This window comes from Exophiala aquamarina, assembly GCF_000709125.1.
Source record: "Exophiala aquamarina CBS 119918 chromosome Unknown aczIA-supercont1.2, whole genome shotgun sequence".
NCBI lineage: Eukaryota > Fungi > Ascomycota > Eurotiomycetes > Chaetothyriales > Herpotrichiellaceae > Exophiala > Exophiala aquamarina.
This window is the reverse complement of record NW_013550586.1, coordinates 4,238,259-4,260,175: the sequence shown is the minus strand read 5'-3', so window position 1 is coordinate 4,260,175 and position 21,917 is coordinate 4,238,259. Positions and strand designations below refer to the sequence as shown.

The 21,917-nt window shown below is 51.3% G+C and overlaps 11 protein-coding genes across 11 annotated transcripts; 9 read left to right on the top strand and 2 right to left on the bottom strand.

Moving 5' to 3' along the window:
* Positions 1–216: 216 nt before the first annotated feature.
* A1O9_03350 (uncharacterized protein) lies at positions 217–1,113 on the top strand (the record flags this gene model as incomplete). Its single annotated transcript, XM_013408916.1, has 1 exon — positions 217–1,113. A coding segment is annotated over one exon (897 nt), but the record flags the coding sequence as incomplete, so codon positions are not given.
* Positions 1,114–2,645: 1,532 nt separating this feature from the next.
* Positions 2,646–4,080, bottom strand: A1O9_03349 (uncharacterized protein; the record flags this gene model as incomplete). The annotated part of the gene is made up of 2 exons (XM_013408915.1): positions 2,646–3,754; positions 3,807–4,080. The coding sequence occupies 2 exons, from the start codon at positions 4,078–4,080 to the stop codon at positions 2,646–2,648; spliced, it is 1,383 nt and encodes a 460-aa protein (XP_013264369.1).
* A 388-nt stretch (positions 4,081–4,468) lies between these two features.
* Positions 4,469–5,479, top strand: A1O9_03348 (uncharacterized protein; the record flags this gene model as incomplete). Its single annotated transcript, XM_013408914.1, has 1 exon — positions 4,469–5,479. The coding sequence occupies one exon, from the start codon at positions 4,469–4,471 to the stop codon at positions 5,477–5,479; it is 1,011 nt and encodes a 336-aa protein (XP_013264368.1).
* A 609-nt stretch (positions 5,480–6,088) lies between these two features.
* Positions 6,089–6,790, top strand: A1O9_03347 (uncharacterized protein; the record flags this gene model as incomplete). Its single annotated transcript, XM_013408913.1, has 1 exon — positions 6,089–6,790. The coding sequence occupies exon 1, from the start codon at positions 6,119–6,121 to the stop codon at positions 6,788–6,790; it is 672 nt and encodes a 223-aa protein (XP_013264367.1). The 5' UTR covers positions 6,089–6,118.
* Positions 6,791–7,432: 642 nt separating this feature from the next.
* Positions 7,433–7,921, top strand: A1O9_03346 (uncharacterized protein; the record flags this gene model as incomplete). The annotated part of the gene is made up of 1 exon (XM_013408912.1): positions 7,433–7,921. A coding segment is annotated over one exon (489 nt), but the record flags the coding sequence as incomplete, so codon positions are not given.
* Positions 7,922–9,619: 1,698 nt separating this feature from the next.
* On the top strand, positions 9,620–9,850 carry A1O9_03345 (uncharacterized protein; the record flags this gene model as incomplete). The annotated part of the gene is made up of 1 exon (XM_013408911.1): positions 9,620–9,850. The coding sequence occupies one exon, from the start codon at positions 9,620–9,622 to the stop codon at positions 9,848–9,850; it is 231 nt and encodes a 76-aa protein (XP_013264365.1).
* A 364-nt stretch (positions 9,851–10,214) lies between these two features.
* On the bottom strand, positions 10,215–10,996 carry A1O9_03344 (uncharacterized protein; the record flags this gene model as incomplete). The annotated part of the gene is made up of 2 exons (XM_013408910.1): positions 10,215–10,378; positions 10,465–10,996. The coding sequence occupies 2 exons, from the start codon at positions 10,994–10,996 to the stop codon at positions 10,215–10,217; spliced, it is 696 nt and encodes a 231-aa protein (XP_013264364.1).
* Positions 10,997–11,929: 933 nt separating this feature from the next.
* Positions 11,930–13,152, top strand: A1O9_03343 (replication factor C subunit 4; the record flags this gene model as incomplete). Its single annotated transcript, XM_013408909.1, has 4 exons — positions 11,930–12,021; positions 12,070–12,390; positions 12,444–12,866; positions 12,933–13,152. The coding sequence occupies 4 exons, from the start codon at positions 11,930–11,932 to the stop codon at positions 13,150–13,152; spliced, it is 1,056 nt and encodes a 351-aa protein (XP_013264363.1).
* Positions 13,153–14,970: 1,818 nt separating this feature from the next.
* Positions 14,971–15,932, top strand: A1O9_03342 (uncharacterized protein; the record flags this gene model as incomplete). Its single annotated transcript, XM_013408908.1, has 3 exons — positions 14,971–15,051; positions 15,109–15,250; positions 15,304–15,932. Exons 1-3 carry the CDS (start codon positions 14,977–14,979, stop codon positions 15,930–15,932), a joined length of 846 nt encoding a protein of 281 aa, XP_013264362.1. The 5' UTR covers positions 14,971–14,976.
* An 897-nt stretch (positions 15,933–16,829) lies between these two features.
* A1O9_03341 (uncharacterized protein) lies at positions 16,830–17,632 on the top strand (the record flags this gene model as incomplete). The annotated part of the gene is made up of 4 exons (XM_013408907.1): positions 16,830–16,919; positions 16,977–17,020; positions 17,084–17,175; positions 17,250–17,632. 4 exons carry the CDS (start codon positions 16,830–16,832, stop codon positions 17,630–17,632), a joined length of 609 nt encoding a protein of 202 aa, XP_013264361.1.
* A 1,314-nt stretch (positions 17,633–18,946) lies between these two features.
* A1O9_03340 (uncharacterized protein) lies at positions 18,947–20,679 on the top strand (the record flags this gene model as incomplete). Its single annotated transcript, XM_013408906.1, has 2 exons — positions 18,947–19,083; positions 19,194–20,679. The coding sequence occupies 2 exons, from the start codon at positions 18,947–18,949 to the stop codon at positions 20,677–20,679; spliced, it is 1,623 nt and encodes a 540-aa protein (XP_013264360.1).
* Positions 20,680–21,917: the final 1,238 nt, after the last annotated feature.

Below are 21,917 nucleotides of genomic sequence, written 5' to 3'. Positions count from 1 at the left end.
CACCCAAAAGCACCTTCCAATCCGGACCAATATCTCCAAACGCGCCTTCCTTTGTCCTCCGCGCTACCTTGCCTGCTGGACAGACTGTCCTAAATTCATCCCACAATGCCTGCGACAGGGAAAAGGGTGCCTCTATCTATCGGCACCACGGTAAGCTCTCCCCGAATGCTAAAGCCCGCAAGAACTGATCTGATCTGCCCACAGTCGAAGACGCATAAAAAGTACCTGGGAGAGCCTGAAGACCCCCATTACATTCCCGACTCGCCATGGATCGAGCGCAAGTTCTTCACCGAGGAGGAGGAGGCCGAATTGAAATCGTCCTGCACCTTGGTCCTGGCCAATGTCCCACATTCAGATGATATGTCGGATGACCCACTCAAATACATCGCTGCTCAAATTCAGGAAGGCAAACCCGTACAGCAGTCCAAGACGAAATCAGAGCACATCTCTGCACCTGCTCACAAGATCGATGCTTCCAAGACCAACAGTGCCATCCAACATCTTCTCAATTTGAATCCCGATACCGCCACTCCCTCTGAATCCTCACATAGAGACACGCTCTCAACGCAAGACTATTCAACACCCTTGACAAGCGCCGGGTTTACCCCTGGAGACTCTGCCCGAAGGTTTTCGGACGCTGCCCGCAAGTCCTACAATAGTAGCAAGAAGCCTGGAAGCAGCCTTCGGAACGACTCTCAATTACACAAGAGCCGAACAACTTCCAACTCAGGTCTTCACAGGTCGTTCGACACGACAAATCCATCTCTAGAGACAGAAGCTATCAAGCGGACTCTTCGCCTAGTCGCCGACGGTAGCTCACGACCTCAAAGCGGTAGCAGCCTTAGATCCATGGACAACGTCAATTCACTCCGATTTTCGACACCAGATCTGAATAAATCCCTCCCTCCACCACCAACAAGCCCGCTAGATCCCTTTGATGATCCCAAACAACCTCATATCAGCAGATTGATGAAGACCATACGCAAGAAGAAGAGCACAACCGCTCTAGATAAAGGACGAAGCTTTTCCACGTCCGATGCTCCACCCCCCCTGCCAACGACAAACAGAACCAAAGCCCCACAGCCGTCTCAGCCAGATATTCCCAATACCTCTTATCTACAACCTTCTCAAGAGGAACACTCCAAAAAGCGGTTCCGCTTACGACTGTTTACGAGGCGACATCACCGACCCGCTGACGTTCTTGTCACATAAGGTTCTTGGCGAACCTGCAAGCAACAATATTAATTCTACGCGTTGTGTTATCCTACCGCATACATATGACTCAGCGTTGGTATCTTCCTTTCCTTTCCACAACAACATGAGCATTGGCGTCCGGACATTCTAAATGTGCAGCCAAAAAGCGCGGCTTCGATTTTTTCATGTTGTGTCTGTTTTAACCACCATTTATCAAACCGCCATCAGACAGAGTTTTAACGAAACTAAGATTCAGCCCCGATTTGTCGTAATGCAACCACCTTTACTTCTTGGGCGAAGCAATATCTTAACACCCGCCAGGGACCAACCATTTTCACCCCAAATGATATTCTGCTGCCGAAGGCATCTATCATCTGAGTGATATTGTCGAGGGTTCCTCCTTTTTTTCCCTTTACGAAGGCGGCACGAGTTGAACGAAGTGATCAGAGCAGGAATGAATGTGCTTTGATTTGATTTGAACTGAATGATGGTATTTGACCTAGCTAGCTAGCTAGCCGGTAGTCCTTGGACACACAGCAGGAGACGTTTCCTCCTTTTCCACAGAGAGGAGCGAAGAGAAATGAGTGCACTGTGCAAGCCACTGGCAGCGAGTGAGCGGGTGCCTGTGTACAGATCTTAGTATAGCATGATGGGGCTCGCGCCCAACCCGACTTGCGAGAAAATAAATTCTACATTTCTCCCGTTTCCGAATTCCTTCCAGTGCCTAAGTTACAGGGCTTGCAGTTGTGTGTCTGGCGTTGGTGGGATCCCTAGTACCGGCCCCTTTAAAGTTGTTTCTCATTATCGCTGCCCACCCACGCATTGTAAAGCCACCGGTGCATATTGTTGAAACGCCTGACGATGGCGGTGGCGATGGCGATCGCTATGCTACAGGGTATGCCAGTCTATGCAAAGACGATATCTTCGCTTCTACAACTCCACCAGCTGAGAACGCAGTGATCTCACCGGTCTCATTGGTCTGCGTCATATGGGAAGAAACCACCCTTCCTTTCCAATACTATTTAGTGCTAGTGTGCGCGATCCCGTCGTCACTGGTACGTCGTTGCTAGGCCCTTCAAGGCCAACTGCCACGGATGGATGTCATCGTCTGCAGTGCGAGAGCCAGTGCAATATCTTTGGACGAGGCGGCTGTGGATTGGCTGAAGAGGAGACCCCGGTCTAGATATCACATCGTATGAGGGGGCGAAACTGTCACTCGGTCCAGGATCTATATCGATGTTGATGTTTCCCGCTGCAGATCGCTCTGCATCTTGTCCGCCAGCTGCCTTGTCAGCAGACCGACGAGATTTGATTCCGATGTTAAGGACTCAGTGGCCCCATGAGCGGCTCTAATAGCAAATCACATTCGTCAAGGCTTCGTAATGATTCGCCGGCTGCCCCAGTCCTATACAGTTCATTATTCTTCTCCAGTCGTAGCATGCAAAGATCATTCACGCAAGCAAGGCACGCCCAGGTCCGGAGCCAGCTAACCCAGCAAGCCCGCCAAATCGACCATCGCCCTCATCCAAGCCACCGAAGCCACTTGCTCCGCCGCCGCCGTTTTTGGAACCCAAACTTCCCGGGCCTCCACCTCCGCCACCCCCAGCCGCTCCGATTTTACCGGCTTTCGAGTTTCGATGACTCTCCACTATGGAAAACTTCCGACCAAGTTCGCTGAGGGCTTGGATGTCCTGTCCGAGCACAGAGAGCATACTTGCTAGCGCGACGTTGTTAGATTGGGCCCGTGAGGCGGCGGCGAGGGGTTCCATGGCGGAGGATGAACTGACAGGCGTGAGCAGTGACAGGCGAGTTAACAGGGCTTGGATATTGCGTAAATGAGGAAGGTGGGAAGGATCGGGCGCGACAGATGATGTCTGATCTAACAGATAGGATGGTGGGAGAGATTGAATGAATTCTCGGAGGAGGGATATGCGAGTCTGGAGCATTCTGACCGAGTTGAGCCGCGTGGTGATGCTTGCAATCTGGTCTTCTTCCTCTGGCATGAGCGGGTTCACTATTTCAGGGGTTCCATTCGTTGCTTTCTGCTCAGTCTCTGAAGAACTGGTGGCAGCCGGAGTTGATGGTGTGTCGGCGCGTTTCTTGCCTTTCTTGTCTATCACAGGCTCCGTTGGTGAAGGTGGGGACGGAACTTCAGCAGTAGTATCTGAGATGGTGTCTGCAACGGCTGCGGCACTTCCTGCCCCTTTGGCGACATAGTCAATTGCGATCATCTCGGTCTCGTCGGTTTCAATTGTGTAGGGGACTGAACGGAATTTGATCTCAGACAAGGCTGACTCTTCGCCGTCAACCTGCATGGAGGCTTCATCCTTTTGATGCTCAACTTCATCTAGACCTTCGTAGATGGATACAGGGAGGCGGGCATTGACCGTGCTAGCTTGAGCGATGGCTTCGGGGTGTAGTGCTAGTAATATGGCACTGTCGTTCAAGAAAGTAATGGCTTGTCGTTGCAATGCAACAATGGCAGGTGAGGGACCAAATTCAGGGAATAGAGTGTACCAGCCAACAAAGTCCAGCGCAGGAGCCTTGTGAACATCTCGGTCTAGGAGGCATCAGATGGACAACCGATGGGAGTCTGACATGGATCCGCTTACATTGTTGAACTCGCTCCTCCATCCAAGCTGCGTTGAAAAGCCATTGCCCTTCAGCGTTCTGTACCAGATTCGCGGGAAAGGCATATTCTGCGGTTATCTCTCGGCCCTTCTGCTGTCCAAGAAGCGCGCCCGCGATTGGGCCCTTTTGTCTCCTTACTGATTGTCTGGTAACATGGTCGGAGACTGTTAGGAGTACAAGAGGATGGAGGGAGACGAAGAGGCCAGTGTCTGAGGGCTTTGACGAGAGCAGAGGGTTTTCGGCGCTGTCTGTCATTGTAGATGGGGAAGCAAGGCAAGAGTGGTATTTGGTAACTTCCGAGGGTCAGCGATATCAATGTCAAAGGTGTTGCTGATCGACCGAGAACTTCAGAGAATGGTACTGAATAGTAGGATACTTGGTACGTGAGTACTTTGGTACGCCATTGTCGTGGTGATGGGCCAGGCTGGGGAATTGCTTGGCACAAGGGTTTACTGTAAAAGGAGGGGAAAGTGAGAGGTACTGCAGGAGAAGGCGGGACAAGGCTGCCATTCACGCGTCACACTCGACTCGACTGACGCCTCAGACGTCGACTACTTCTAACTCACGAATAGTGTGCCATCAAGTCATGGGCTTGGTAGATTCAATATTTCATGTATTCCAGACCAGCTGATTTTCATTTCCAATGGACGCCTACGTGGAAGACCAAGACGTTCTGTTTGATGAGCTCTTTTCTCATCTGCGCAAAGTCGAAACAGGTGGGGTGATACTAGATGAAGATCTATTGAAACGTGCAGAAAGGTCACTCGACACCTCAACTCCCGGACCAACCTTGTGGCAGTTGCTGAGCACTGGCGAGGCCCTGCTTCAAGTTCTGCAGCAGGATCCCCGCCCTTTGACCTGTCTTTTGGAACGGGACATTTCCCTCATTCCGTTTGATGAGTTGAAACAATCCGTCACTGCCAACAAACTCGAAGAAGGTCTGGACTCACCATCGGTACCTATCCAGCTACTTTGCATAGCATATCTACGGAAAGCGGCAGATACTCCGAGCGGTGCCTCGTTTATTGCAGCGAGCTCTAGTCTTGTGAAAACACTGCTTACCTTGTGGTTGGGCTCGGAGAACACTGAAGTTGCAGAACGAGCTCTTGAAGCGATCGAGGGGTTGTTGGCTGTTGATAGCAAGGACAGCGTAACCGTGATATCTGCTGGGGAACGACTCGGAGAAGCACAAGGACAGGGACTTCTTTGGAGAAGGATATTCCACGATATAGATGTCTACAAGATTCTCTTTGAATGGACATCCCTTACAACCTCAAAACGAGATGTCAATACAAAGAAAGGGCTGCAACTAGTCACAATCTCTCAGGCCAGGCTTTTTGACTTTATTGCAAGAGCTGCACCACTAGACTGGGCTGCATTGACGACCTCCAGCCTGCCCAACGTCGAGAACAAGTACATGACAAGAGGCGACGATCAACCATTTGGTGGTATCCTACGTTATGCAGCATCGTCCATGATTGATTCCAACGACCTCCTCATGGAAGTCCTGCGGCAAGATTTCTTTGTCAAGCTTCTAGGGGTTGTGGAGGACAATAACCTCCAGAATGTTTCGCCTCGTCTCCTGGAGGCAATCCAACAAGGTGCCGGTGTTGAATCAACAAGGGAGACACAGGATGTCGCTATGCATCTATGAACAAGACTCTCTGACGAGTGTACTGGCTTCTTAGATTGAACGAACCATGGTAGCCACGACTCCACACATATCATCCATTGTACAACAGGGAGTTTTGAAAATAATGCAGTCATGTAGACTCGGAGATGCTTGAAGCGCAGATCTCGCCTGACCTTCCACTTGCGTGCATGCAGGTACACATGAGTGAAAGTGCCTAGTTTTCGGAGCTGTCTGGAGACTCCATATAATTTTACGACGGATAAATACCTGACTGCAACCAAAGGAACCAACACCACCCATCCTCAATGTGTCGCTAGCCAGGGACCCGGAGTGGGATATAGAATCGCATTTGGCGTTACTTCCTCTCAGTGCATGGCGAGGTCGAACATGCTAATATCACTGTATTAAAACCTCATCTCTCCATCTCTCCACCTCGACCTCGAAATGTCTCCAGGATCCCTCGTCCGTCCACCGCTCGCTCAATTCCGCCTCGCCGTTCGCCTTGTCCGACGATTTCATGGATCAGCTCTACATGGTGCCAAACCTACAAATCAAGTACCTCAACGCACCGTAGCCTCGACAAAGGCCAGCCGCTTAAGACGTCCAGGTCTTAGTCAGATTTCTCGTTCCGCCGAGAGTAATCTTGAGACGGAACACTTGATGAAGCGGCGGTTTGCTGAACACCTGTATAACGACGGTCAAAGAAAGATTTATCAGGCCCCCTCATCACATCTGGGGTTGTTCGCTGCCTCTTATGTCATCGCTGGAAGTTGCATTTTGACCGCTGGTGGGCTAGCCTTCGCAAACCCAGACTACTACGACCCCAGTCGGGACCTTCCCTGGTTTGTCGCAGTTGGATGCCGGCTGGGAATAATGGTCTTCACCGTTGTCGGAGGATACGCATTGATAAGGCCATTGAACCTGGTTCGTTCAATAGATCTAATCAAGAAGAACGATACAGTGAAGCTTCTCGTCCAGGTTCGACGCCCTTTGCCCTTCCTACGGCCCAAAGGACACATTGTCGACCCATTCAATCTGCAAGTAAAACGAACATACGCGAGACCGTTTGAATCGGAGTTTGAATCGTTTGAGGAACCACAATCTGCTCAAGCCTCTAAGAGCCCCGGGAACCCACTCTCCTACATTGCTCAGGCAATCAGCAAAGGAATTTACTATCCCTTCATCTCCGTGCGAAAATTGATGGCTTGGGATGGCATTATGAGTATCGACCTCGTTGAAGGAGAAGAGATGACAAGGTGTAAACTGGACACCACTGGGCGATGGTCCAATAATGGCCAAGATTTTATCAAAATGTCTGTTGTTGCGCTTTGATCCGCGACCAAACCCGGCGGATGTAGGAAAATTATGGAGAGCAGGATGGTGTGCCCACCTATCTCTTTGCTTTTTCACTTCCGATTTCTAGCATAATCTGCGGAAGCGGACACAACACTTGAAGCATCATCACGGCAGAATTACCCCCTTTCATTGTCACCATAAGAGTGCCAGCAGATTCACTGCCTGTAATGCAGCAATACGTGCCTAATGCATTTCAGCCAACCACAGCAGCTGAAGCACCAAAGTTACTGACTGCCTGTCAGGTGTAGAGCTTTGCCTCGAAACCTGAACGCTGTCTGTGGAGACACCAACTCTCTTTCCATTACTTCATTATGCCCATCAGAAGTTCGAACGATCCTTCTGTCCTTCCCAACTCAACGCTTGAATAACTACCTCGAAACGGGCCTCCGCCCATTTTTTGCCCTTTCATCACACATAATGAACCCAGGGCATCGTTATGGAGAACCTTATTGCATGGATGATCCATCACTCCCACACAGCGAGGAAGACCTGGCGACGCGTATCCAGTCGGATCTAAGCTATGAAGAACTCAGATCAGGATCTTTCGTACCAAGTCCGCGGAGACCACTTATTCCTTCCATGGCAGTCAACACGACTTCGAACGTTCAACTGAGAGGCCTTACTGAGATGACCAAGGTCATAGTTGGAGAACGATCCGTGACGTGGCTCATCCACGAGCGCCCGTTGATGGAGATCTCTGGCTTTGCCAGAATATTCCTGTCGTGGCCATCTCACGGCATGAGCCCGTTCGAGTCAATAATCAAGTTGCCCTTCGAAGATCCTGAAACTTTCGAACACTTCGTCAGATATGTCTACTCTCGAGAGGTTGCCGAAATGACTGTTCTAGCTGTGCTCAAATTGTACACTCTCGCATTCCGACTTCAAGCCCCTAGCCTGTGCGAATTCATTCTTCGTGTTCTCAAGCAGAGCGTATCTTCGATCGAACAGTCAGACGTACAATATATCATGAACAATATAACTCTTTCCAATCCATTACGACTTCGTTGCTTAATAGTGATCACCAACTCGATTTTCAGGCATGAGATCGACCCGGACAGCTTGATCGCAGCAGATATCTACAACAAACACGCCATAGAACTACTTTCTTTCCTGACTAGAAGAATGGATATCGACCCGAATTGACCGCCAATAACACCTACTCCGGCGTTTCAATTGCATTCCATGTACCTCGAGAGCAAACCACATCCTTCAACACGTCCACCTCAAATGCAACGATAGCAACGAGTGTGCCCAACTCGGAAGCAATTCTTGGTCAGCCGTCGACTTCCACTTCGACCCCAGCACCACGCAACCTTTCGGGCCCTGCGAACGGCGAAAACTCCGAAATGGCCAGTGATGGAGGGAGCCTCGAGAGACTGGAAAAGGCGCTCCAGCTGTTGAATGAAGCAACCAATGACAACGGCCCTACCTGCTCGCAATGCCCTACTCGGAATCTCGAAACTGATCAACGATGTAAGAAATGATGGGAAAGGCCCTGAGGACACAGCCGCGCCTGAGAACAAGTGATTGTGCCCACAGTTCCAATCATGTCGCGAGATCCTTCGAGTGTCATGAATGCTCTCATGGTCCCGAGATGGCATTCTCAATTCACATACTTGTATTAGTACCTTAAATGGCTAGCTTGGATGGTTGTATTGATAGCAGTGTTGGATCAATCCCAGGCTGCATGTTTGCTCTGAATTAGAGGCCCTGCAAGAAGGGTTTGAGGTTGGGGCCGAAGGCGGCAGGCACATTAGCGTCCAAGGGTATGCGACCCCGTCAGCGCGAAAAGGTCTACCGCGATATTCCAGGCTATGTAAATCTCCCCGTAGCTGACCCGTCAGTGAACGCATGTTGTATTAAAGCACTCGAGTCATTGTCCTAGCTTCCCTGTGTCGTGGCGCCCCAGGGCGGCAATCGTCCCAGGGCAAGTATCTGTGAACCGTACTCGTCTCTTCCCATCGATAGACCAACTCGGTATCAAAACTAGTTCTTCCATTCCAGAGTTATCCTTCGGCAAATCGCCTGTTCAAGCGGTCCAATCAACAATAGAGCTGTTCCAAGGACAAGGCTGGGGCAGTCAAAAATGCCTCGCTCGGCAAGGCTGAACAGTCACTACAATCGACGTCATTGTTTGTACAGTAATGCTCCAGGAAAATCATTCAACCACAACCATCAAGTCCTTCATCTTTCTTGTGAACATCCTCCTCCGAGGGAAAACAGTACAGTACGAGGTACGGGTTCTCTCCGTCAGCAAATAATTTCCAGGGTCCTTCACGAGGCATTAGTCATCCTCCTTGGGGCAAAGACACTGGGTGGGCACCCACAGGGCCACCCAAAGGTCACAATTGAGGTCCTGCTAAAGTTAGTTTGCCTTTGCAGTGTTTATTCATTCTTTTTTCCCCTCCAACCACCCCAACTAGCAGCAGTGAGAGATTTTCTTCCGCCTTCCGAGAATGCTATGCGCCGAAGAGCGTCCGTGATGACGCAAGGCAATGGCGTTTGGGGGGTTCCGGGCGTACCTTTTCCATTGTTGTCTGCTGGGCGATTAAGCATAATCTTTTTTTAATCTTTCATGAGGCTGCTGACTATTTGCAGATCGTGCACCGTGTCGGCACGCGTACATATATTGATGGCGTGCCCGTCGAGCAAACCTGGGATTTGATTTCCCGTCATCATTCATACGCCAACAAGAAATAGCATCTGCTCCAGTATCTACGAAAGCCACATATATAGCACTTCATTCCACACCATAAACACACGACCCTCCAAAATCAACCAAACGCTCCACCACTCCGGACAACCATGCAACTCAAGAAATACATCCCGGACTTCCTACTACCCACCGACGAGCCACAGGCGCCCGTGCGGATCTACGACGTCCCTGTGCACCGCGGCCTCTTCCAAAAGGCCCAACCTGGCAACAAACAGGCCATCTCGTCAAACCGCAATAACTCGGTCGCAAGCACGGTGAGCGAGCGATCCCAGGCATATAGTCGCACCGGGTGGCGTCCTGGTATGGCTTTCCGTCACTAGTTCTGTAGTGGTGGGGAGAGTCGGCTTGGAATTTGATGATGACACATTATCCCTACACGTACAATTGACTTGTGTTATTAGCGAGCGTTGTGGAAGGGGATATACCCCGATCATACACCAGGAGGGTTTGTGACGATTAGGAATTCGTTTGTATATATATATCTGGGCAAGACTGGTTGAATGAGGGCAAACATGATATCTCACCACTAGCGACCACAGCACCCGTGTAAGAATAATATGGAAGACGATGTTGGAACTGATTCACGTGTTCTTATTTTCATTCATCATTCGAACTCTTGATGGTGATGGGAGTTGTGCATCATCAACGGTCCCGCCACCCGGGGTCTCGAGAATGCTGACTCGTTCAGAAATCCTTCTTGGGAGCATCGCCCGTTCCATCACCGTACTTCCTGACCGCCTCCTTTGCGGCGCCTTTGTCGGCGATGAATGCCTCGACTTCCTTGCTGTCCATGTTCTTGGCCACGTTGTCGGCTTGCCATTTCTTGAAGCTGAAGCCCAATCCTTCATCTGCAGTCCGCTGTGGTTAGGACGACACGAGATTTAATCAAGAGTGCGGGGCATTATGAAGAAGGAGAGGGGTGCTGAGAACTGACGAGAATAGTCTTTGTCATTGGCCTGGTCCTTGTGGTACTTGACACGAATGAAGTCCTCATTCTCGCCGATACTGTCCGGATCAAGACTCAGACTGACGAGAGCATTGATGGTGGCGGTCTTGGGAATCAGCTTGAACGTCCAACTCTGCTCGTTCTTGAACTGGATGAGGTCACGGTCGTTCTTGATCACCTCGTACCCTTCGTTCTTGGACTCCTTGAACAGCTTCGGCAGCGCAAACCATTGTCCTGCCATCTTGTACCGATCGTTCGCGTACACGAACTGATCGTCGTAGACGCAATCTGGCGTGTAGCGTTTGACGCGCTCGACCGTCGGTTGGCATGAATATAGGGCGATGATGTCGTCGATGAGGGCTTGCCGGGCGGGATTGAGTTTGAGAGATTTCGATGGGTCCGGCTTGTAGTCTGCGGATGTCGAGGTTTGGCGGACTTCAAACCCTTCTCCGGGTGTTGCGCCTGTGTTCTTGGGGAAATTTGTCGACGCGTCGACTTGGGTTCCGGAGGGATTCGACATTTTGTTCGCTTCCAATTTGTGGGCGGTGCTGAATGGTGATTGAGACCTAGAGGTTTGACAGGTCGAGAATGCAGGTATCTGCTGATGTGACCTGATGAAAGATGTCGCTACAGGTCGATGGACGAGGCCGGGGCTGTTAGGTTGGAGCGAACGTAACACTTTGGTGAGGCGTTGCATGGAAAACACCTGTTGAAGAACGAAGCACAGAAAAGGAACGAATTGGAACTTACGTTTCCAGGTATTTGAAATGGTTCAAGCTCCAGTCAACAACCATATTCAAATGAGAACACATGCCTGTCTCAAGAGGGGCTACCTCACCTGTCTTGGACCCGTAAAGGCTTGAACTGACTGGATGGAGTGATCGTGAATCCTCTCAATGACGCTGGTCACTTACAGATGAATGCCTAGCCCTGACACCTCCAGGCAAGCTGCACGTGGATCCCCCACTGAGATTCTTCTAGACCGGCATCATAAAGGTCACGAAGATAACGTCATGACTAACACTCAGAGTGTGAGACGGATGTTGATACCGAATGGTGATGTTGGAGGAATTCGAGCATGTGGCCAGAGGACTTGTATGCAAGTCGTCCAGATATCGGAAAGTGGGTTTCGGGCATGCAACAGGTAAAACTGTCTTTCCGATAACAAAGTCACGGCCGATGCATGGATCAAGTCTAAGATGGAGGAGAGATGGGACTAAATCTAAACTGTGAGGCTCTGACACAAAGACAGATCATTATTAGATCGGAGCATTCGCTCCAAAGATGAAGGGACCGCCAAGCTTAACCACTTTACGCGTTATCGACGCGCCGTCCCCACAAGTGCCCGCGCGCGGGATTGAAGGTTCCAGGCGTTGGAGAATTACGGATTTCTACCACATCTCGCACTCACTTCGCAACAGTGGCACAGATACATATCTCTGTGACTTGCAAAATGTCTGGCCAGCCCGAATCTTCGTCTTCTGGTGCCAGGAAGGCGTTGAATGCAAATGCCAATGGCGCAACACCCGAATACGAATTACCATGGTAGTCTCTCGTCAGCTCTCTTCGGTCAAAATGCTCACTGGTGAACAGGGTCGAGAAATACAGGCCGGTCTACCTTGACGATGTGGTGGGCAATTCGGAAACAATCGAGCGACTCAAAATCATTGCAAAAGATGGGAACATGCCCCACGTAATCATATCAGGAATGCCAGGAATTGGCAAAACTACCTCCATTTTGTGCCTTGCCCGAACCCTACTAGGCGACGCGTACAAAGAGGCCGTCCTTGAACTGAATGCTAGTGATGAAAGAGGGATCGATGTTGTGAGGAATAGGATCAAAGGCTTTGCACAAAAGAAGGTGACGTTGCCTCCGGGCCGTCACAAGCTGGTGATATTGGATGAAGCAGACAGGTGTGCCATGACCTGGATGAGTTGGCAGACACGCCAGTCTAACTGAGGAGCAGCATGACATCGGGTGCACAGCAAGCCCTACGAAGAACGATGGAGATCTATTCCAACACGACTCGATTCGCATTCGCCTGCAACCAATCGAACAAGATCATTGAACCGTTGCAATCAAGATGCGCCATCTTGAGATATTCGCGGCTTACCGACGCGCAAGTCGTTCAACGATTGATGCAGATTGTCGAAGCAGAAAAGGTGCAATACTCGGAAGACGGGCTGGCGGCCTTGGTATTCAGCGCTGAGGGAGACATGCGTCAGGCAATCAATAACCTACAAAGTACTTGGGCTGGATTTGGATTCGTCAGTGGTGACAACGTATTCCGGGTCGTGGACAGCCCGCATCCAGTCAAAGTGCAAGCAATGATTAAAGCTTGTTGGGAGGGCAAGATTGATAATGCAGTGGATACACTGCAGGAACTGTGGTAAGTGATCACGAGGGACAAGTCCGAGGAGAGCCGCGTCACTGATGTTGCATGCATGCGATGTAGGGATCTGGGCTATTCCTCACACGACATCATCAGCACCATGTTCCGCGTGACTAAGACAATCCCGACACTTTCAGAGCATTCGAAGCTGGAATTTATCAAAGAGATTGGCTTCACCCATATGCGAATCCTGGAGGGAGTGCAATCATTTTTGCAGCTAAGCGGATGTTTGGCGAAATTATGCAAAATCAACATGAAGCCGGAACTGTTTGAGGGAGCATGAAGAAAAAGGAAACCGGTCATCTCGAGAATGAGCAGCTGAAACGGGACGAATTTCCCACGCGAACGATGGCTGCGGGCCAAAAAGGGTTGCTGGTACGGACAAGCGGCCAGCAGCAGGACCACAGAATAAAGGTCCACGACAGCTTGTCTTGGCAATTGAAATCCCACCAATTCCCAACGCGGGCTCGTCGATCATGGCTGGTCGGCCGCGTCAAGTCGGTGGTTATGCTCCGATACCCGATCTGAAGCAAACGAGTTTCCCCTCTTAACAATAATGTCCGCTTGCAGATCAGATCACGAAGGGTGGTCTTTGCGAGCAGTTGAATGGGTCTTGTGTCATCATAAACGCTCTCATGGTGTTTGCCAATGAGGTATAGTGGCATGATGGGGGATTCGGTGACGAAAGTGGTGATGAAGATCAAGTTAGTTAACTACCCGATTGCAGTCGAAGGCTTTGCACGAGCTCGAATATTGATGTTTACGAGAACGCGTGCGTGTCGATTGTGCTCAAGCATGGCTGTGGTCGTACAGCACCATCCGGCACCAGCATGGCAAGATAATTGTTGAACAGGAACCGGGGTATTCGATAGGCCCGGAAAATCCAAAATGCCTACTACGAGCAATTCGTAAACTGATCCCCACCTTTGATTTGCACAACTTCAACGAGATGCAATTGCTGCATCGCCTTATTCTCGCGCCACAACACCATCAACATGAGTACAAGGGTAGTACGATGTACTCCACAGTATGCAGGGATTCCACCGCTCTGTATACGACCGTTCGTGCGGATTTCAATGTCCATGTGCATGTTTCACGTGCATGTCCATATCTATGGAATCCCGTAAGTGTATAGGTAGAACGGCCGCACCATTCAAAGCCGGTTCGTTCATGATACCGCAGAGTTTGGGAGGGGGATGGAATTGAGGCTGAGAATACGGTTCCCCAGAGTCCTCAAATAGCCACGAATCAAATGGATGGAAAGAGGGAATGTCATCGCCACGATGGCCGCATTTGGTCTAGCCAAAGGCCCGATTTAGCTTGCCGGACATTTTGGAGGAATGAGGGCTTGGGAGGCGTGAGAAGTTGGGGACTTGGGGGGGCAACGGGGTGTCAGGCCAACCACAATCATCCCGTGAGATAGGCTTCGCTATGCCCAAGAGCCCCTCCAATTTTGCAGCCTCTCGGGCATGTCGCTAGGTCAGTCAAGGGCCGAGGGGCCTTGCTGCCCTTGGCTCTTCCCTTGGCTCCCTTGCTTGTCAGTCGGTCACCCTACAGGCTACAGTTCGAGTACTCCATCCTCGTACTACGAGTATGTACTCCCTACCATCGCAGGAGTGGGTATCTTCGTTCAGTGCGCCCTGGCTGGTCCGCTACGAGTACGCTACGATGCCTGCATGACGTGTCGTCCCTCTAGCTCCCAGCTCCTAATACCCGACCTCCGACCTCCGACCCCTTGGGCTAAAGATACAGGGCAGAGTTTCTAAGTTCGGAGTCCCAAGCAACGGCAGCTTACTGGCAACTGCCCTAGCAATGCAGTTACTGCGGCCACTCAAGCAAGGCTGTGCCCACCGACAACAACTGCCACCAACCTCTTGTTAGCACGCCTGAGCGGCTGGTCGTTCGGTCCAAAATCCTATATCTTTTCCTCTCTGCCCATCTCCTAAATCCATCTTCTCCAGCAATCTGCCCAACATCCTCTCCACCAAACCACCAGACTTTGACTACATTCTTTAGTGAGAATAGTAGCCCGATTTTCCCTCCAATCCTCAATCCTCAATCCTCAATCCATTCAGTACCCAAACATCCAACCACTCAACCATCCAGAATGAAGGGATACGCTGTGCCTTTGGCCGCAGTCCTGTTCGCGACCTCTTCGCTTGCATGGCTACCTTCATGCACTGTACGCCATGCAACTCCAAATATTGAATGCCTAGCATTTACTGACTCTACGTCTTAGTTCTCTGACTGCTTGGGATCTTGGGATGGCACCTCCTGCGACTCCTCCAACGGCTGGGACTGTGTTTGCTCCAACCAAACCGCCATCTCCCAGTTGAACACCTGTGTTGCAACCTCATGCACAAACCAAACTGATCAAGAGGGTAAGTTAACCAACGAACCAACTTTGGAATCCACAATACTAACTACAATGTAGCAATCTATGGTGCCGTTGCTCAACTTTGCGCCAACGCTGGTGTTACCGTCACCAACTCTCAACAGGCAACATTCAGTGCTACCTCTGGTGGCTCTGCCTGGCCTTCTCAGATCACTGCCGGCCCAGGATCCGGTCCTTTCGGCAACTGGGACTCTGCGCAGTGGTCCAGCTGGGTTTCTGCCTGCTCGACTGGTCTTCCTGGTGCTCCTAGCGGCTGGGGTGGCTCCGGCCCATGGGGTGGCCCAGGTAACTGGGGTGGCAATCACGGAGGCCCAGGAGGTCCTGGCGGCCCAGGCGGTTTCGGCCCATGGGGAACAAAAGCAAGCGGCGTCAACTGCGACTCATGGACAACCTGGACTGCTGGGTGGGGACCCTTCTCTTCTTGGACTGGTACATGGTCTGGCTGCAGCTCAACCACCGCCGCTCCCATTCCTGCCACCATCACCACTACCGTTACAACTGGTGGCTCGACTCAAGTCCTCACTGGTACTACCTTCGGTATCCAGGCTGTTGCTGCTGCTACAACCACCGGTGGCTCTGGTAACAGCGCCGTCTCGGTCCGCAGCGGCAGTCTCGGTGCTTGCGGTGCTCTAGCTGCTGCAATCTTTGTCGCCATGATCGCCTTGTAAGAGATGCGAACCACTTCTGTCGCATCTGGATTTATTTGCAGCTACAACTCAGCTTTTTGGATACCTTGCATTGAATTGGAGTATAATCACAATGGGAAAGAAAACCATAAGCTAGCTACGAGATTGATGACACTATTATCCTGAAAGGACTTCATGAGAAGGATTGTATTGATAGTTTTTTGGGCTAATGGACTTGACGGAGTTAATCCTAAAATGGTACAGTCTAAAAATGACTATTTAAGAAACATGGAACATGGAACATTAGTCTTTGGTTTCTGAACATATCAGGGTGATCGTGAGTGCTTTCGCGGACACTGCTTGGAGATGGAAGACCACTAGGACCTATTCTAGTGGTCTGACCCCCCTACGAACACAGACGCGGTTCGTGCCTTGGCTGCCTAGGGTGAAGCAACAATGGTCGAGAGACGCAGAAACCGTACGGTGAATCAGTTGATGGAAAGTCGCCGCTTACTTAAGATGGGTTTGGCGCCTGCACGACCCTACGTCACCAGCTTCACGCCTCCATGTTTCCAGGATTTCAAGGATTTCTGGGTTAGCAGTCGCTAGCAACATATAGCCCGCCGGCGTGATAGACAATTCCTTCATGCCTCGTGAAGCGGACACACAAGGGTGCCACCTGCCAGCAACTCATCGCCAGCGGACAGTTGCAGGACCAACTCAACCAAAGACGTACTCGTACATACTGTGAATGAGTGCTGCCTGCAATTTACCTCGCGCATCACGTCCACCAGCCTTAAACCTGCCTACCAGATAGAACCTTCTTCCTAAGAATAATCCCTTCATATCTGTTCCTCGGACGCCCAAATACCATACCTATATTCTTCTCCACGCTTCATAACCCTTGACGGTTAACCGGCACTCTCTACCTCTCAACACATGCAGAAGATCTTCGTCGCAATGCAAGTCTTGGTGGTCTTGCTACTGGCGATTCTTGGTCTGGCTCAGGATGACCTTGATCAGTGCGCAGTAGGCTTCTCTGAATGATCGTTCCAAAATCAGACTGTTATACTGACCTAGTGAAAGCTCTCCTGCATATCCAATGTGGCATCGACGAACTGTAGTCAGAGGTACGAGAATTCAGAGACAAATACGTGCTGATGATAGACGAGGCAACTAACGGTTATATTAAGTGAATGGTCCTGTCTCTGCGCGAACAACTTATACATTGAGCGTATGAACAATTGCACCGTGGTGACCTGTCTTGACGCCTCAGACCAACAAGGTAGGTCCGCCCTGCTCTGAGCACTAACCCAGGTTGATTGATTCAACCGAGTGGTCATACTGACCAAAATATAGACACTTTCTCAGTGGTGGCCGAACTCTGTGCCGTCATTGGCGTCCCTATCACGATTGGACCAGAAGCGACCATTCTTACAACGACGTCGAACCCTCTGCTCACCACTAATGTGATAGCAACCCAGTCTGAGCTCCCTCCTGTGATGAATGCTACTAGCATCACCACTTCCGAATACAGTTCGGGTTCAAGCAGGAGCACTACGTCAAGTGTCCCACAAACGGGGACGGGTACTTCGAATGGACCTTCGGCAACAGGTTCGGTGGCAAGCTCCACCACAAGCGCAGACGCAACGACGAATCAATCATATCGACTACTATCACCATGGCCGACAATCTTGATACTGGGCATTGTGGCTGGCATGATCACCGGCAAGGCGTTATGATAGGCACAGGGTACCCACGACGAGCCGGAAGCCCCAAGGAAATGGTCAGCCGGTGAAGGAATAGTTTGAGTCAAGCGAAATCAGGAACCAGACCGGTGTGAGGAGTCAGGACAGACAACAGTGCTCGGAAAGCGAAAATGGCAATTCGCGAGAAAATGGTTCATGCACGATGGTCCGCTCGCAAGGCGGCCAATGACCGAGCCAACGGGTTTGAAGCCACTGAAGCTAGCGCGACGCGGCAGCTGGCGTCGGAGAAGTGATTTGATCTGCGCCCTAAGGACATTTTTTAGGAGGCGATGGAGTGCATCCTGTCAGTCTGGGGAAGCCTTGAAACTTGCTGTCAGTCCACATTGACCCGGAAGAGATGTACCCGTTGATCATTGATCCGTAGAGCAATCAGACTCGAAACTCGGGCTGCAGTGAGAAGATTTGCAATGACGTGGGTTTTTGGTTCTGTGAAAGACAATCAAATCCCCTTTCCAGACAAGGATGGAAAGATTGCAATTTAGGGCTAACCAAGTCCAATACTCCGTACGGATACTTGGGGCAAAATGGCCTGCCGCGGAAGCCTAATTAACCCCCGAACCAGCAGCGCGGGAATGATGCACGGACACACGGCGATCTCAGTTTTCGGTATAGCAGCCGGGCAGCAACATTTGGCAAGGAACCTTCTCAGTGATGTACAACGTGCTTGGGGGCTTGGGACCAGTTGCAAACCCTGTTATCCTTCAAATCCAGAACAGGCACTCGAGATGATCTCTTGATGGTGGGCAGCAGCCGGAAAAGGAGTGAGGCAGCATGACTGCGGATCGCTTGGGGGGAAGGACAATTACGAGCAGTGGTCGTGCCCAAGAATGAACATGGATCCGAGTGAGGTGGCTCAAACCACAAGGGCAATTGGTTCCGGTTAGGAACTAGTAGTTAGTAATGGTGGCACACAAACAGGCACACGCACACCCTCTACAAGGAGGGTGATCCGTGCCTGGCCATGGCCATGGATGTCCGGAGTGAATAAAAGACGTTGAGAAAGTGGGCGACCGATTCATATACTAATGGCACCCTCGTCGTCAGCTGCCTCTGCCACCGTCAATTCACGAAGATATATACAGAGCCCCAGCCAGACAGCCCGTGGGTTTTTTGTTTTGGCTTGGTAGGGCACACATCCACTGGCACTGGCACTGGCACTGGCACTGGCACTGGCACCGGCACCGGCACCAGCACCAGCACCGACCAAAATGCTGATACCAGTCGACGAATCCCACATGACCACTCTGATTATCAGCAATTAAACATTGTCTGCCGAATAGCAGCAGCATGCTATCACAGACGCTGCGTCTAAACTCCTCGAGGAACAAGACCAAAAGCAGCGACAGGAATTGGCCTTCAGCTAAAGAGTTGTTCCTGCATGAGCGTCTGCAGGCGTGGTTAGCGGACTCCCCTTTGGCCTCTGCGTGTGCTCCTTCCGCCTCTGCCTCTGCTTCTGCCTCTGCCTGCGGCCAACCGCCGTCGCTGCTGCTCCCACCTGCAATTTCCCTCCCTTTCTCACCACCACCACTCGCAGTCTCTTCACCACCACGGATCCCACAACACCATCTCAATCATATCTATCACCGAGGGCGCTTGAAAAGCAGCCTGCCAGAGATGCGTCTGCAGTGATCCCTCCAGAGACCTTGCCACCCACCCCATTCGACTATTCCTCCTTCTTCTCCACCTCTCGACATCCTTCTGCCACCCCATACGACCCACCCGACTTGACACTGGCGCAACCTCAACCGCAACCTCGGAGGAGATCTTTTCTCGAAGCTCTGTTGGTCCGTCAAAAGAAAGTCATCCCACCCGATAACCGTTCCACCGCCTCCAAGGTTCTCTATCCCATCAACTACGTACCCCGTCCGACCCGTGTTCAAGTCCAACCTCACCCTCATCATCAACGACAACATTCCTCCTTGGACGCGGGCACTGGTGACGTACGTACTTTGCTCACCCTTCCAGAGCAGCGTCGCTCTCGCCAGCATTCTCCCACCGATCCGATAGTCGAGCATAGTCCACGGTTAGGGCCGCCCGTAGGTGATCGAACCAGTGTGCCTCTTCCCTCGAACCAACAACGTGGTAATCTTCCAGACGACAACGCACCCTCGGGCGTCGGTCTCATGATTGAGTCAGAAAAACCCGACACCAATGGCGTTCGAGAGCCCGATCGAGCCCAACTGTCCACCTCCAGATTTAACCCGCGAGACCGAGATCGGGACCTAGAGGCACAGCAAGCTTCCGTTCTAGGTCAAAGCTACGGTGTCAATCCACTAGACCAGCCTTTACATCCTCCTCGCCGCATCACCTCTCATCGCTCTCTCAGCCATGCTCAATCGGCTGGCTCTCTACACTCGTCCGCTTATGTCGGAGCCAATATAAATGGTCACATGCCATCTCAAGACGATGATGCGCGGCCATATACTGAAGACAACGAGGGTAGTGTTGCTGACGAACTTGCTTGGGGCCCATCTCACCCCTGTTTTCCACATTTAAATCCCCATGTGCCTCTCGACTCGCGCGAATACGCAGCTACGCGAATTATCCGGATACGCAGAGACTGGATGGTCGCTGGTGATCTTGCTCCAACTTTCTCGAATATTTATCCCGAAATCCTCGACCCATTAATGCAGGAGCAAGAATTTCGATATGTGATTGAGCATATCAATCAGACTTTATGTGTCGCCTACGATCCATTCTCGGCCTGGAATTGGTTGGATGGCTTTCTTGGACTCGTCACCGGTTGGATTTGGGAGGATCTTAGACCAGTGGGGGTCAAAGGTCAGCTTAAGGCGTTGGAAGAGTGGCTAATAGATTGGAACCACACGGTTGGAGCAAGAGACGGTGTCAAAATCATGCCATTGCGAAGGACCGGCTACCTGAATATCGACATTCAGATTCCTGACCCACAAGTCACCGTGGTTGCTGATCGTGATGGCGAATCTGGACGTCCTCCCAATACTGCCCCTACGGAAAGCACCGCACCGAGGACAGCACCTGATAAGGACAAGCTGCAATAACCTTCACCCTTGAACAAAATCCACTCCGGTCGGTTGTGCTTGGAGCAGAACGACAATCGACCAGCGCGGCTTTTCGTTCGTCCTTTCCCTTTGTTATCGAGTTTGAAAGCATCATGTGAGCGTTTCAAAAGAAGCAAGGCGTTTACGATGGAATCCTCCTAAGCTAGACTCTGTCACTTGATGGAGGCATGAAGGAGGTGGACGGATCCCCAGAGGCTATAAAATGGGCAGGTGTCAGTGTGGCGTACCGAGTGGAAACGGGGAGGGAAAGGAATGGCCTCGAAAGGGGGATGCACGAACTCATTCATTTTCCAAAACAGCACTTTGAGCCTCGACTTGTTCTTTGCATGCATGCATGGTTGGGTATACAGGTCCTTACAATCTTTTAATTTGTATAGTATGGTAGTACGGTTGGGCGTGGTGTTAATGAAGAATGGTGAGAGTATGTCTACACACCAGACCGAACCAAGCTGGCCAATAATCCTCCATTCACTTCTACCGCAAGACGTCCCCTGACCTCGCCCTCCACGTTTTTCTCCATCCGTTGTCTCCTCCAGCCAATTCCGTTCCGTTGCCTACCCAGGTAGTCGCGACGAATGGAGACAATATCCCCAGACGGGGCTGCCGCGTCGATTTCTTGGGGAACAGAGACTGCACCCTCTTGTCGGACGGGGTGTTGAATAGAGTAGCAAGCAGCGGAGGTGTGCCACTCTGGGGACAGAGATGCCCAGTTGCGCAGCCTCAGCCTCGTCAACAGACCTCTGTTCCCGGCTGGAGCCCGATCGCCCAGACGACACCAGCGTCAGCCCTTGATGGTTTCCTCTCGGGCCTGCTCATTCCGCACCATCACCTCTCTCCTCTACAGCCGTTCCGGCACGACGCGATGCACGGTGATCAACTACGGATGATCAGCGTGAAGCGCCTTGACGAACGCATGCGTCCTATCCAAGGCACTGGAATACATACGGCGCATTGTAGAAGAATCCGCGGCCTTGCTTTGTCCCTTTCTGTTGAACTCGCTTCTCGAGGCTGTTGACAGCCAACGCCTATGCAGAACCACACTCCCATCCCAAAAGGAGCCTATAGAGTGAGAAATCCCGAGGTGTGGGGGGTTGCTCCGACACTGTAGTATTTCCGCGTGGACCGAGTGTCCCGGGGGTTAGTTCTGCAAGGTCCACATGTGAGGGAAGTTGGCTGGCTAGTACAGAGAACCATGAATTATCGCGATTAACGAACTG